Raw genomic sequence first — 12,105 nt, 5'->3', positions numbered from 1 at the left:
TGCTTTGGACAGTCGTCCAGCTGTTTGGTCTAATTAGCATATTAGCTCTTTATTATGTAGGAGGATATTTATCAGAATCATCCATAGTGCTTGAAAAAGTAAAGAAGCCTAACCATAATCTTGCAGATTCTAATTCACAAGACCTGGGTTGGGATCTGGAGATCTAATTTTTTTAGAGAAGTGGTTCAGACATAGAGCCAGGGGTATGAACCACTGCTTTGGAAGAGTTAAGGAAAGCATATAAACTTGTACAAAGGACACAGAGACAGTTTTAATTTTTTAGCCATGTTTGTAAAAGAATTCACTTTCAGTACATTGATAAGACCCCAAGCCATTCCACATTATATCCAGGTGTATCACAACTTCCTGAAAGTTATTGTTTTGTTAGGGAGGCTACCAGGCTGAATTCTAATGTCCCTGAGGTATCTTGTCCCGGAAAGGGTGTCATTTCTTAAGATTTGAAAATGACTTGCTGAACTAAAGGAGGAGAAGCCAAGCCTCTGCTGCTTTTCTTAGTCTCCTGGGTACAGCTATAGAGTGTTGGCACTGTGCCCACACCCTAAAAATTAATATATGGCAACAATGAAAATCAAACCTTAACCTAGAGCAGCTCTCCTACTTGCCACCCTGGATTCAGCAATAACAAGAGCGGACAGTTGCACTCTACTTCATTTACAGCTGTTTTGTCCTTTGCATCACACTGGACAGAGAAGGTCGATAGCCCTTGACCAGTTCAGCTGCCCCTGTTCTTTTCCTCAAACTCCAGGATGAGACCTTTAATGTGGGACAATTTCTGATGCAGGTACTCACAGCGACACTTTTCTTCCCTGTAACCTGGGTACCGCTGCAGAGAAAAAGCATCCATGTCAAAAAAAGTAATTCACTTTTACCTTATTGCTAGCATTCCCAGACCTAGTCTTACCTTCCTGAACTTTTTATATTCCTGGACTATCTTTTCTTCCAGCACCTGAAACAAAGAAAATGCTAGCATCAAGTTTAACCTTGAGAAAAAAACGAGTTCTCTTAAGGGAGGGAAGTAACTTCCTCTCATGCTACCAAATGATACAGAATAATTTTTCTCTTAAAACAGGCTTGCCTATCACTTTGGTCACTGAAAAAACAACGGAGTTTATGGCCAGTAGAGCTGGGAAGCCATCCTGAGTCCAGTCCTCACCTTGTGTTCTGGAGTTCCTCGCTGAACTTTCTTGATCTCCGCTCCCAGCTCTAGGAACCTTTGGCTTGCAGCCCCAAATCGAGCATGCAGGATGCGGTATTCAGCATAATCTCTCTCAAAGTCCTGCTCATAAGCATGTTGCTGCTCTGCAGTGTGGATGGCCCCATATTGCCTGCCAGGAGCAGAGTTAAGTTACCACCTTCAATTTTACCTGCCAAAGCTCCAAGCTCCCAGGAGGTTCATTTTAATATCTCATATGCACAAGGCTTGATAAACTTAGAAATGGCAGGGGACTCACAGGAGGTAATCTGGTACCTCTTCAGGGTTTGGTGATTCAGAACCTATGAAGGAGGGAAGAAGACATGAAGGTGATTATCGAACTTTCCCCCACCCCACTGTGGCACTTTTATCCTCTTCTCATAACTCTCATTAACTCACCTGCTTGAACTGAGGGACTGTGCTCCAGTCTGGGGCCCATGTCTTCATGTTTATTTTCTTGCTCCCAATCTTCTCCCTCTTGTAGGTATAGAGTTCTGGGCCTCTTTTCTTTCAGTTTTATAGTGGCTGCAGGTGCTGGACGCTTCTGTTGGGGAAAATACTTTTGTCATAATAGTATGTCAAGAAGCCTCCTACTCTGTGCCGAAAATTATTTCCATGTTATAATCTCTGCTCGCATCAAAATGAAGGCTCCCAATTTTAAAATTTTAGCCTGATTGAACAAATCTCTGGAAAACTCTCTCTGTTACAATCTACCTTGTTCAGATGTTTCTGGCTAGCAGAAGGCAGTGCCTGGTCAGGCTCTCTGTTTGGAAGACAGGTCTGGTTCCTAGGATATTTGAGGAGGGAATGGAAGAGATGAAGACCAGAGTAGGAGGGAGAGCTAGATTTCTTACTGTATCACTTAGGGTGGAGATTTGAGGAAGGGTTTCTCAGCTTAGTCCCACTCTGCCCAAGTACCTTACTTCCCACTGTGCCAAGTGTTCCCTCGAGGATCCTGGGAGTGACCGTCTTTGGCTGCTCGCCGGCGGGTCTGGCACCTGGCAGGGAAAATGGCAGGGGCCCTTGGCTACCTGGGCTTCAGGCTTTGCCCACCTTATCCCAACTCCCTGCAGTTTCTTCTGGCCTCACCTCCTCTAGTGCCATCTGTGGCCGTGAAACTCCATCTCTAGAATAATCTCCCATGTTCTGCCAATTCTCAGGCTCTCTGGAATCATCAGTCAGGTTGTGTCCCTGACCTGAAGATGGGACTGGGAGAGAGTCCATGGCTGCCCAAATACTGAGGCGCTCCCTGAGTGGCCCCAGGCAGTGGAGGCGGTTAGGCCCAGGTCTGGAAAGGGGTGGTGGTAAAAATAACAGGAGGGTGGAGAACTTTTAAAGCAGCTCTGGACACCCCCTTCCTAGACTTCCCACAAACCCTTTCTTACCTGCTGAAGGGTTGGCACACAAGGTCCAAGCCACTACCAGTGCCCTCCTGGCCACACTGCGACACGGTGAAGGAGAAGAGGCAGGAGCAGCCAGGGCCTGGGAGCCTCAGATACTAGGAGTGAAAGGAAACCGTAAGCCCCATGTAGTCAACCCTTCCCCCTCCCGCCAGCGCCCTTTCTCCCAGAGCCAGCCTTAGACCGAAGGTGGGTCCCGGGGGACTCGTTAGCACACCAGGTGCAGCTAGGCCTGGCTTCCCAGGAGGCCGAGACGGCACAGACGCTTCAACCGCAGCCTCCTGGGACCACAACCCCAGCAGCCCCCTCACTCCATTCGGGTTCAGTTCTCAGGAACTTCCTCAGACCGTGACTGCTCTCAGCCTCCCGCCCGGAGCCCGCGTCTGTTCTCCCCGCACGCACCCAGGTCTGTTCTTACCCCTCGGCTGCCTTGGAAAGCGATCACCGGCCGAACCTGCAGGGAGAGCACAGAGGCAGGCTGAGCGCAGGTGCCGCCAAGTCCCGGGCCTCCGGGGCCGGGAGGGGCCGGGAGCGGCCGCGCTCGCGGGCTTCACTTGGAGAAGGTGGGAGGTCGGGGAGGCCGGCGCCGGTGAATGCCGCTCCCTATCCCCGGTCCCTTCGCCAGAGTCTCCGCTGAGGCCTGAGTGGAGGGTTAGGGTCTGGGGAAGACGGGGCTCCGGCCCGCCGCACCTGTTGCCGCTGACACTCTTGCAGCGCCCGCAGCGCCGCGTCGTTGAGCCTGAGCAGCAGGAGGCTGGTCCGGGCAGCGGGGGTGAAGCAGAGCCGGAGCTTCCCACTCAGAAACTCCTGGGGTCCCGCCATGGCCGTGAGGTCGCGGGCAAGCAGAACTCGAGCCCCACGCGAGGGCCGCCACCAACTACTTTCGCTCTGCGGGGCGAGACTGGCCCAGCCGGTAGCCCAGGTCGGTCCCGCCCCCGCCAGGCCCCGCCCCCGGCCGGCGCCTCTCCCGGAGTTCGCCAGCTGCGTGGGCGGCGCTGCGCTCTCCCGCCTCCCGCCCGGAGCCCGCGGGGACCCCAACGGGTGCCTTCTGGTTTGGCCCGCCCCGCATTGGGCTTTCGGTAGGGGCTCCCTCAGTGCCCGGGAGAAAGGCTGCGGCCAGCCTCAGACTCCTCACCCAGAATCTCCAGTCCCGCCTCAGTTTCCCCAGCAAACCTGCGGTCGGCGTTCCTGCCTCTCAGTGAAGCGGAGCCTGCAGCGCAGAGGCTTTTAGGCGCAGAGGGGCGGGGGAGAGAGCCTGGTTGCCCAGAGCCCCCAGCGTCTGGAGGGCGGCAGACCCAAAGGGGGATTCCTGGCTCCCACACCTGCTGCAGCACTTTTGCTTTTTTTTCCGGCCCGCCGTACTGATGCAGATCCGAAACCAGTTTCTAACTAAGGATGGGGAGAAAATCGGGCCCCTGGAGTGTCGTGGCAGCGGTGAAGCTTGGTTGTCAGGGTTGGAACATCCCCATGGGGTAAACACGTGAAATGGCTGTGAAAGGGAGTTGGCCCACTCCCTCAGGAGGACCAAGAGGTGCCACGAAGTTGCCAGATATTCCGTAGGTCCAGATCCTGGTGCAGTGAGACCCCGAAACCAATCTCAGGCCAGCCCTTGGTGTTTCCACTCCTCCCTATCTATATAATCCTATGTAATAAGCCCCTAATAAGCAAATAGACCCAAGGGTGGGATGACCTGTCGCTATGACCTGCACTGACCACCAGGGGGCAGCTTGCTCAAAGCAAGGAGCTGCCCCCTGGTGGTCAGTGTACTCCCACAGGGGGAGCGTGGCTCAGCCAGAAGCCTCACAGCGCTAAGGAGTAGCAAGCAGGTGGGCAGTAAGGAGCCAGGGGTCCCAGACTGCAAGAGGGCGCAGGCCAGGCTGAGGAACACCCCCTCCCCAGTGCACCAATTTCATGTACCAGGCCTCTAGTTTGGGTATGTTTCCCAAGAGCCCTGAGGTTGTTCGCTTTTCTAACCAGGATCCCTCTGCTAAATCTCAACCTGCATAATCCCAGGAGACCTTAATGCCCTCCACCCCAAATCAAATTGACTATAGTACATTTGTCAAAACTCATCAAGTTGTATTTAAAACATTATATTTTAATGTATGTAAATTATACCTTCATGAAGTTTACTTTAAAAATCTGTATAATAAACCTCCAACTCCAACAACAAAAACATTTACTGGTTCATGTCCTCAGGGCCCTCTACTGCTCTGGGTGACAATTTGCTAATCAGATAAATACTTGTGGCACTGGGTAAAGCTGGTCTCCCAGGGTTCCTTTTCTTCTCAGAAGACATGTGTGGCCTTTTGTTAGATCTTCCTGGATTAAAATGGGAGGGTGGGAAGGGTGGAGGTGGAAGAGGGCATAGAGGGGAAAAATGGTGATGAGTTTAAAAAAAAAAAAAGAATAAATAATATGATTGACTAACAAACTGCCCAGCACTTACTGGGTAAACTTGGTGAATAACAAGACCTGCTTTTATTAGAAAATAAAAGGAGAGACTAGAATGGTGACATTTTCCAGAGAGGAGGGAAGCAGCAGTGCTGTAAGAGGAGGCAACAGGGGGAGATACTTGTTGAAGGGAGGTAGGGATCTAACATTTGTTGGGTGTCCATTGTTAGGGATCAGGATCTTTGCCCATTATTTAATCCCTGTAATAGTTTTATAGAGCAGGTATTGTCCGCATTTTTCATACATCCATTCAACTAATACTTATTGAGCTCTGTACCAGACGCTGTACTAGATCCTTGGGCTACCTCAATGAACAAATTCTTGCTTTGGGAGACACTAAACACACCTAACAAATAAGCATCTAATCTAATAATAGACAAATATGCAAATTGACCGCACCTTCGCTACACCTAAGCCACGCCCACCAGCCAAGCCACGCCCACCAGCCAATCAGGACGAGTATGCAAATTACCCCCAACAAAGATGGCGGCTAATTTGCATATCAAGACAGCGTTGAAAGAAGCCAAGAGCTGCAGAAGGGAGTAAAGCTTCAAAGAAGCAAGCAAGCCGGGAGGGTGCGGGGAGGACAAGGGAGGAGCGAAGTCAGGGCTGGGGCGAAGGGGAAAGCAGGCGGGCTGGAGGAGAAGGCGGGGCGGGCGACAAGGGCGGAGCGGAGGCGGGGCCGGGGGCGAACGGAAAAGCAGGCGGGCTGGAGGAGAAGGCGGGGCGGGGCCGGGGGCAGAGGGGAGGCGGGGTAGAGTGCAGCAGGAAATCCTATTGCAGGATTTTTCCTGCAACGGGAACGCTAGTTAAAAATATAGTGTATGGGTCCTGGCCAGTGTGGCTCAGTTAGTTGAGCATCATCCCATGCACCGCAAGGTCACTGCTTCGATTCCTGGTCAGGCACATGCCCAGGTTGCTGGTTCAGACAGGAGGCAACTGATCAATGTTTCTCTCTCTCTCTCCCCTCTTCGCTCTCTAAATATCAATAAAAACATATTTTACAATATAGATATAGTGTATGGGATGTGGAGGGAGATTGAAGAGGGTAAAGGGCGTCAAATATATCAAATATATGGTGACAGGGCAGGAACAGACTAGAAAGGGTCAATGGGGGGGAAGGACATATGTAATACTGTCAGCTATAAAGATTTTTTTTAAATATGACAGAAGGAGAAGAGACTTTTGGGTGGTGAACACACATGTAGTAGGTAGATGATGTATTATAGAATTATACACTTAAAACTTAATTTTATCAATGACTGTCACCCCCAATAAATTTAATTAAGTAAAATAGGGTATGTTAAAAGGTGTTAAGTTGCCCTAGCCAGTTTGGCACAGTGGATAGAGCATCAGCCTGCGGACTGAAGGGTCCTGGGTTTGATTCCAATCAAGGGCACATGCCTGGATTGCAGTGTGGGGCGTGCAGGAGGCAGCCGATCAATGATTCTCTCTTATCATTGATGTTTCTCTCCTTCCCTCTCCCTTCCTCTCTGAAATCAATAATATATATAATATATATATATATATATATATATATATATATATATATATTAAGGTGATAAGTGCTATAGAATAAAAGAAAAAATAGAGCAAGGTAAGGGGGGTTGGAAGTAGAGGAGGGTTGGGAGGGTTGACCATATATTAAGTAAGGTGATCAGAGAAGGCCTTCTGGAAAAGATGAAATTTGAGCAATGCCCTAAAGGAGGTGAGGGAATTAGCTAAGCTGTACAGTTGGAGGACATGCTCTTTAGAAGAGGAACTAGCCACTGCAAACTCTATAAGTCACAAGTGTGCTTGAAGTGTTTGAGGAAAAGTTGAGGCCATTGTCACTGGAACAAAATGAGTGAGGGGAAAGGTAGTGAGAGATTAAAGTCAAGAAGATAAGGAGCAGAGGGAATTAGTCACGAAGGGCCTTGTAAACTTTGGCTTTTACTTCGAATGAAATGGGGAGTCATTGCAGGATTTTGAGCAGAGGAGTAATATGAAGTCACTTCTATTTTAAAAGGATCACTCTGGCTGCTGTGTTAAGAATAGACTAGGGGAACAAGGATAAAAGCAGTATGACCTGTTAGGTGGCTATAGCAGTAATCCAGGCTAGAGATGGTGGCAGCTTGTACCAGTGGATAACAAAGCAGGTGGGAGAAGCGATAGGGTTCTGGTTATGTTGAGGGTAGAGAATTTCCTGGTGGAATGAATGTGGTATGTGAGAGACAAATGTCATTAAGAATAACAAGGAATGCCCTGGCTGGTTTGACTCAGTGGATTGAGCATTGGCTTCCGGTCAAGGGCACATGCCCAGGTTGTGGACTCGATCCCCAGTGAGGGGCATGCGGGGGGCAGCCTATCCATGATTCTCTCTCATCACTGATATTTCTCTCTCTCCCTTCCTCTCTGGAAAAAAAAAAAAAGGATAGCAAGGATTTGGGGCCAGAACAACTAGAAAGATGAAATTGTCATCAACTGAGGAAGGGAAGACTTCATATAGAATAGTGTCAGTTCTGAATATGCTGAGTTGTCCTAGAATACACATGGGGATGTGGAGCAGGCATTTATATAATCAAGTTGGGAGCAGGTGAAAGATGTCTTGGGCTAGAAATGTAAACTTGGTAATACAAAACATAACATGTGTGCGTTATATGCCATTGAGTCAGCTCCAACTCCTAGCAACCCTGTGAATGAGGGATGTCCACAATGTCCTGTCCTCAACAGCCCTACTCAGCTCCTGTAGAATCACGTCTATGGCTTCCTTTATGGAGTCAGTTCCTCTCATATGTGATCTTCCTCTTTTCTTGTTGCCTTCAGTTTTTCCAAGCTTTACTATCTTTCCCAGAGAACCCTGGCTTCTCATTTTGTGCCCAAAATAGGACAGCTTCAGTTTTGTCATTTTTGCATCCAGCAACTTCTCAGGATTGATTTGTTCTAGTACCTACTTGTTCATCTTTCTGTTGGCCTAGGCCCGAGTAGCCATAGAACTCTCTCCAACACCAACTTTCAAATGAATCATTTTTTTTCCCCTATCAGCCTTCTTCACTGTCCAACTTTCACATCCATATATAGTAATTCGAAATACGAGGGTGTGGATGATTTTAGCCTTGTTCTCTAATGACACACATTTGCTACTAAACATATAGATGATATTTAAAGCCATGAGGCTAAATGAGATCACCCAGGAAGACAGAGGAGAGCCCTGGGCACTCCAACCTCTAGAAAGAGGTCAGAGTGAAGAAAAGCAAAGCCAATTGAAAGGAAATGGCCAGCCGAAACCGGTTTGGCTCAGTGGATAGAGCGTCGGCCTGAAGGGTCCCAGGTTCGATTCCGGTCAAGGGCATGTACCATGGTTGCGGGCACATCCCCTGTGGGGGGTGTGCAGGAGGCAGCTGATCGATGTTTCTCTCTCATCGATGTTTCTAACTCTCTCTCTCCCTTCCTCTCTGTAAAAAATCAATAAAATATATTTTTTAAAAAAAGAAAGGAAATGGCCAGTGAGGAAGGAGAAGCACCAAGAACACCAAGAGAGTATGATGTCCTGAAAGTGAAGTGAAAAAAAAAATGTTTAAAGGGGAAGGGATTGATCAAGTGTGTCAAATGCTGTTGATAGGCCAAGTAAAACTAAGATTTAAAATAGACCATTGTAATGGAAGTTTTCTAAAATTGACAGTGCTGATGGTTGCACATATCTGTGATTATACTAAAAACTATTAAATTGTGCACTACACTTCAAATGGGTGAATTCTATAGCATTTGAATCCTGTCTCTTTTTTTAATCCTCACCTGAGGATATTTTTTCCCATTATTTCTAGAGAGAGTAGAAGGGACGGAAGAGAGGGGAGGGGAGAGAGAGAGAGAAACATCAACGGGAGAGAGACACATCTATTGGTTGCCTCTTGCACGTGCCCCTACCAGGGCTGGTGAACCTGCAACTGAGGTAAGTGCCCTTGACCGGAAATGGAACCTGTGGCCCTTCAGTCCACAGGCTGACCCTCAGACCACTGTACCACCCCGGCCAGGGCCATCTTCGTCATTTTTAAGTGCACAATTCAGTATTGTTAAGTACATTCACATTGTCCTGCAGCCAATCTCCATAACTCTTTTCATCTTGCAAAACTGAAACTCTGTACCCATTGAACAAGTTCCCCATTTCATATCACTCCCAGCCCCTGGTAACCACCCTTCTTCTTTCCGTTTCTATGAATTTGACTACTCTAGATACCTCCTAGTGGCATCATACATTGTTTTCCTTCTTGTGACTGGCTTATTTCACTTAGCATAATGTCCTCAAGATGCATCCATGTTCTAGTATGTGTCAGAATTTCCTTCCTTTTTTAAGGCTGAATAAGACTCCATTGTATGTAATATATTTATATGTTTTGTTTGTTTGTTTGTTTGTCCCTTTATCTGTCAATGGACACTTGGATTGCTTCCATTTTGGCTATTATGAATAATGCTTTAATGAACATGAGTGTAAAAATACCTTATTTTTATTTTATTTATTTTTAAAATGTTTTTATTGATTTTTAGAGAGAGGGAAGGAGAGAGAAAGAGAGAGAGCAAAACATCGATCGGTTGCCCCCTGCATGCACCCTGACTGGTGACTGAACCAGTAGCCTCTTGGTGCACAACAAGATGATGTTCAACCAACGGAGCTACACTGGCCAGGGAAAAATACCATTTTAAAAAAAAAATGTATTTTAAAACATTACTCTGAGAAGGGGTCCATGACGCAAAAGAATTCCAGTGAGTGGTCTGGCTAGCATTTGAGCTCAGGCCACCTGGTTCTAGAGCCTCTGGTTGCCCTCCACACTTACGAGATCATGCCACATCAGCAGCCTATACTCTTTTACATCAGGACAGGTTCTGCATTGATACATGGAAGAAAAGGAAAAGGACATGTTCCATGTATGCATGCAACCCTATTTCTACAGAGTTATTAATTTGGGTCTTCTCGTCCCTTTCCCCTCATCCTCCTCATCACCACATGCTTTGGACCTAGAGATTCTGTCCTTTGAACATGGGAATGTTTCTCTCCTTCTTATCAGAATCTGCTAGGCCTGCAACCCTGTGGCTCTGGGGTGTCGCTCAGCACTGAGAGAGTTCACTTGCCTGGGAGCCACATGTTCTCCCACGGTCCCGATGCTGCTGCATTGAGGGTACACTTTGACATATAGCCCCAGCATAAGAACTTGAAACCCTGTCTAATCTAGCAAGAGTAGGGCCATCCATATTTTCCAAGAGTAGCCTATACTCTACTATGTATTATTAGCTCTTTGCCTCTGAACTTCTGTCCAAAGGGCGAGGGAGAACTAGGAAGGAACACTTGATGGGAACAGATAAATAGCTGGAGTTTTAGTAAGCAGGGAGTGAGAAGCAGAGAAGAGAATTGGAAGTGGGAAGAGCTGGAAACTTGCATTATCCCCTGGTGCCGTGGTCAGCAAACTGCGGCTCTCGAGCCAAATGCAGCTCTTTGGCCCCTTGAGTGTGGCTCTTCCACAAAATACCATGGCCTGGGCGAGTCTATTTTGAAGAAGTGGCGTTAGAAGAAGTTTAAGTTTAAAAAATTTGGCTCTCAAAAGAAATTTCAATCGTTGTACTGTTGATATTTGGCTCTGTTGACTAATGAGTTTGCCGACCACTGCCCTAGTGTCTCTCAAAGGAGAGAAGGAGAGGGATAGAATTGATGAATGCCTGCATAATTAAGGTGACCAGATTTTAACATTGGTAAAGCGGGACACCATTGACCGGGGGGGGGGGGGGGGGGGTGTCTTTTTTTTAATATATATATTTTATTGATTTTTTACAGAGAGGAAGAGAGGGATAGAGAGTTAGAAACATCGATCAGCTGCCTCTTGCACACCCCCTACTGGGGATGTGCCCGCAACCAAGGTACATGCCCTTGACCGGAATTGAACCTGGGACCCTTGAGTCCGCAGGCCGACGCTCTATCCACTGAGCCAAACCGGTTTCGGCCCGGGGCGGGGGGGGGGGGGGGGGGGTTCTTGATTAAAAATTTGGTCTATATTGTAATCGCTTTTTTTTTTAAAATATATTTTATTGATTTTTAACAGAGAGGAAGGAAGAGGGATAGAGAGTTAGAAACATCGATGAGAGAGAAACATCGATCAGCTGCCTCCTGCACACCCCCACTGGGGACGTGCCTGCAACCAAGGTACATGCCCTTGACCGGAATCGAACCCGGGACCCCTGAGTCCGCAGGCCAACGCTCTATCCACTGAGCCAAACCGGTCTTGGCAACTTTTGGTTTTTTTAATAAAAGGAAATTCACTTCTTAGATCATCGTTGCATTTGCATCCTCTTTTCTTACTCATTATGTTAAAAATCTAAAAAAAATAATTTAAAATTATATTATAAATTATTATATACATATTGCTTAAAAACACAGTAAGTAGGTACATAATTACATGAACATATTTTATTGTTAGTTTATAAATTAAATTGATTGTTATAAAGTAACTAGATTTTAAAAATTATTTTAATCCTATATTTCTTTCTAAATAATAACAATACTAACTTGTATTATTTTTCCTCTGAATTTGCCATAACGTAAGTCGTGTCACTTTCAAGGCCGGCGCTAGACTTTTTGCCGCCACTATAAAATATAAACAATACGGCCCTACTAGTTTGGCTCAGTGGATAGAGCGTCGGCCTGCGGACTGAAGGGTCCCAGGTTCGATTCCGGTCAAGGGCATGTACCTTGGTTGGTCAAGGGCATGTACCTTGGTTGCGGGCACATCTCCAGTAAGGGGTGTGCAGGAGGCAGCTGATCGATGTTTCTCTCTCATCTGTTTCTCTTTCATCGATGTTTCTAACTCTCTATACCTCTCCCTTCATCTCTGTAAAAAAGCAATAAAATATGTTTTAAAAAAATAATAATAAAATAAATAAATAAATAAATAAAACGAGTACTGTCTGCTAAATTCAAGAAAATTTATGTATTTATGAAATAAATAAATTACTTACCTAAATTATCTGAATAGCTGATTTGTAATGACATCACTTGTTTAACTAGCTCACTAGCAC

The 12,105-nt window shown here is 46.8% G+C and overlaps 1 protein-coding gene across 1 annotated transcript; it reads right to left on the bottom strand.

Annotated features, from left to right (window-relative positions):
• Window positions 1-257: 257 nt before the first annotated feature.
• ELL3 (elongation factor for RNA polymerase II 3) lies at window positions 258-3,534 on the bottom strand. The gene is made up of 11 exons (XM_008143069.3): window positions 3,304-3,534; window positions 3,032-3,067; window positions 2,599-2,711; window positions 2,303-2,501; window positions 2,132-2,211; window positions 1,928-2,000; window positions 1,613-1,757; window positions 1,473-1,515; window positions 1,175-1,346; window positions 923-967; window positions 258-844 (listed from the first exon to the last, which is right to left on the bottom strand). Exons 1-11 carry the CDS (start codon window positions 3,433-3,435, stop codon window positions 734-736), a joined length of 1,149 nt encoding a protein of 382 aa, XP_008141291.2. The 5' UTR covers window positions 3,436-3,534; the 3' UTR covers window positions 258-733.
• Window positions 3,535-12,105: the final 8,571 nt, after the last annotated feature.

Source organism: Eptesicus fuscus, chromosome 5 (genome assembly GCF_027574615.1).
Source record: "Eptesicus fuscus isolate TK198812 chromosome 5, DD_ASM_mEF_20220401, whole genome shotgun sequence".
Lineage (NCBI taxonomy): Eukaryota > Metazoa > Chordata > Mammalia > Chiroptera > Vespertilionidae > Eptesicus > Eptesicus fuscus.
This window is presented reverse-complemented; position numbering and strand designations above follow the sequence as displayed.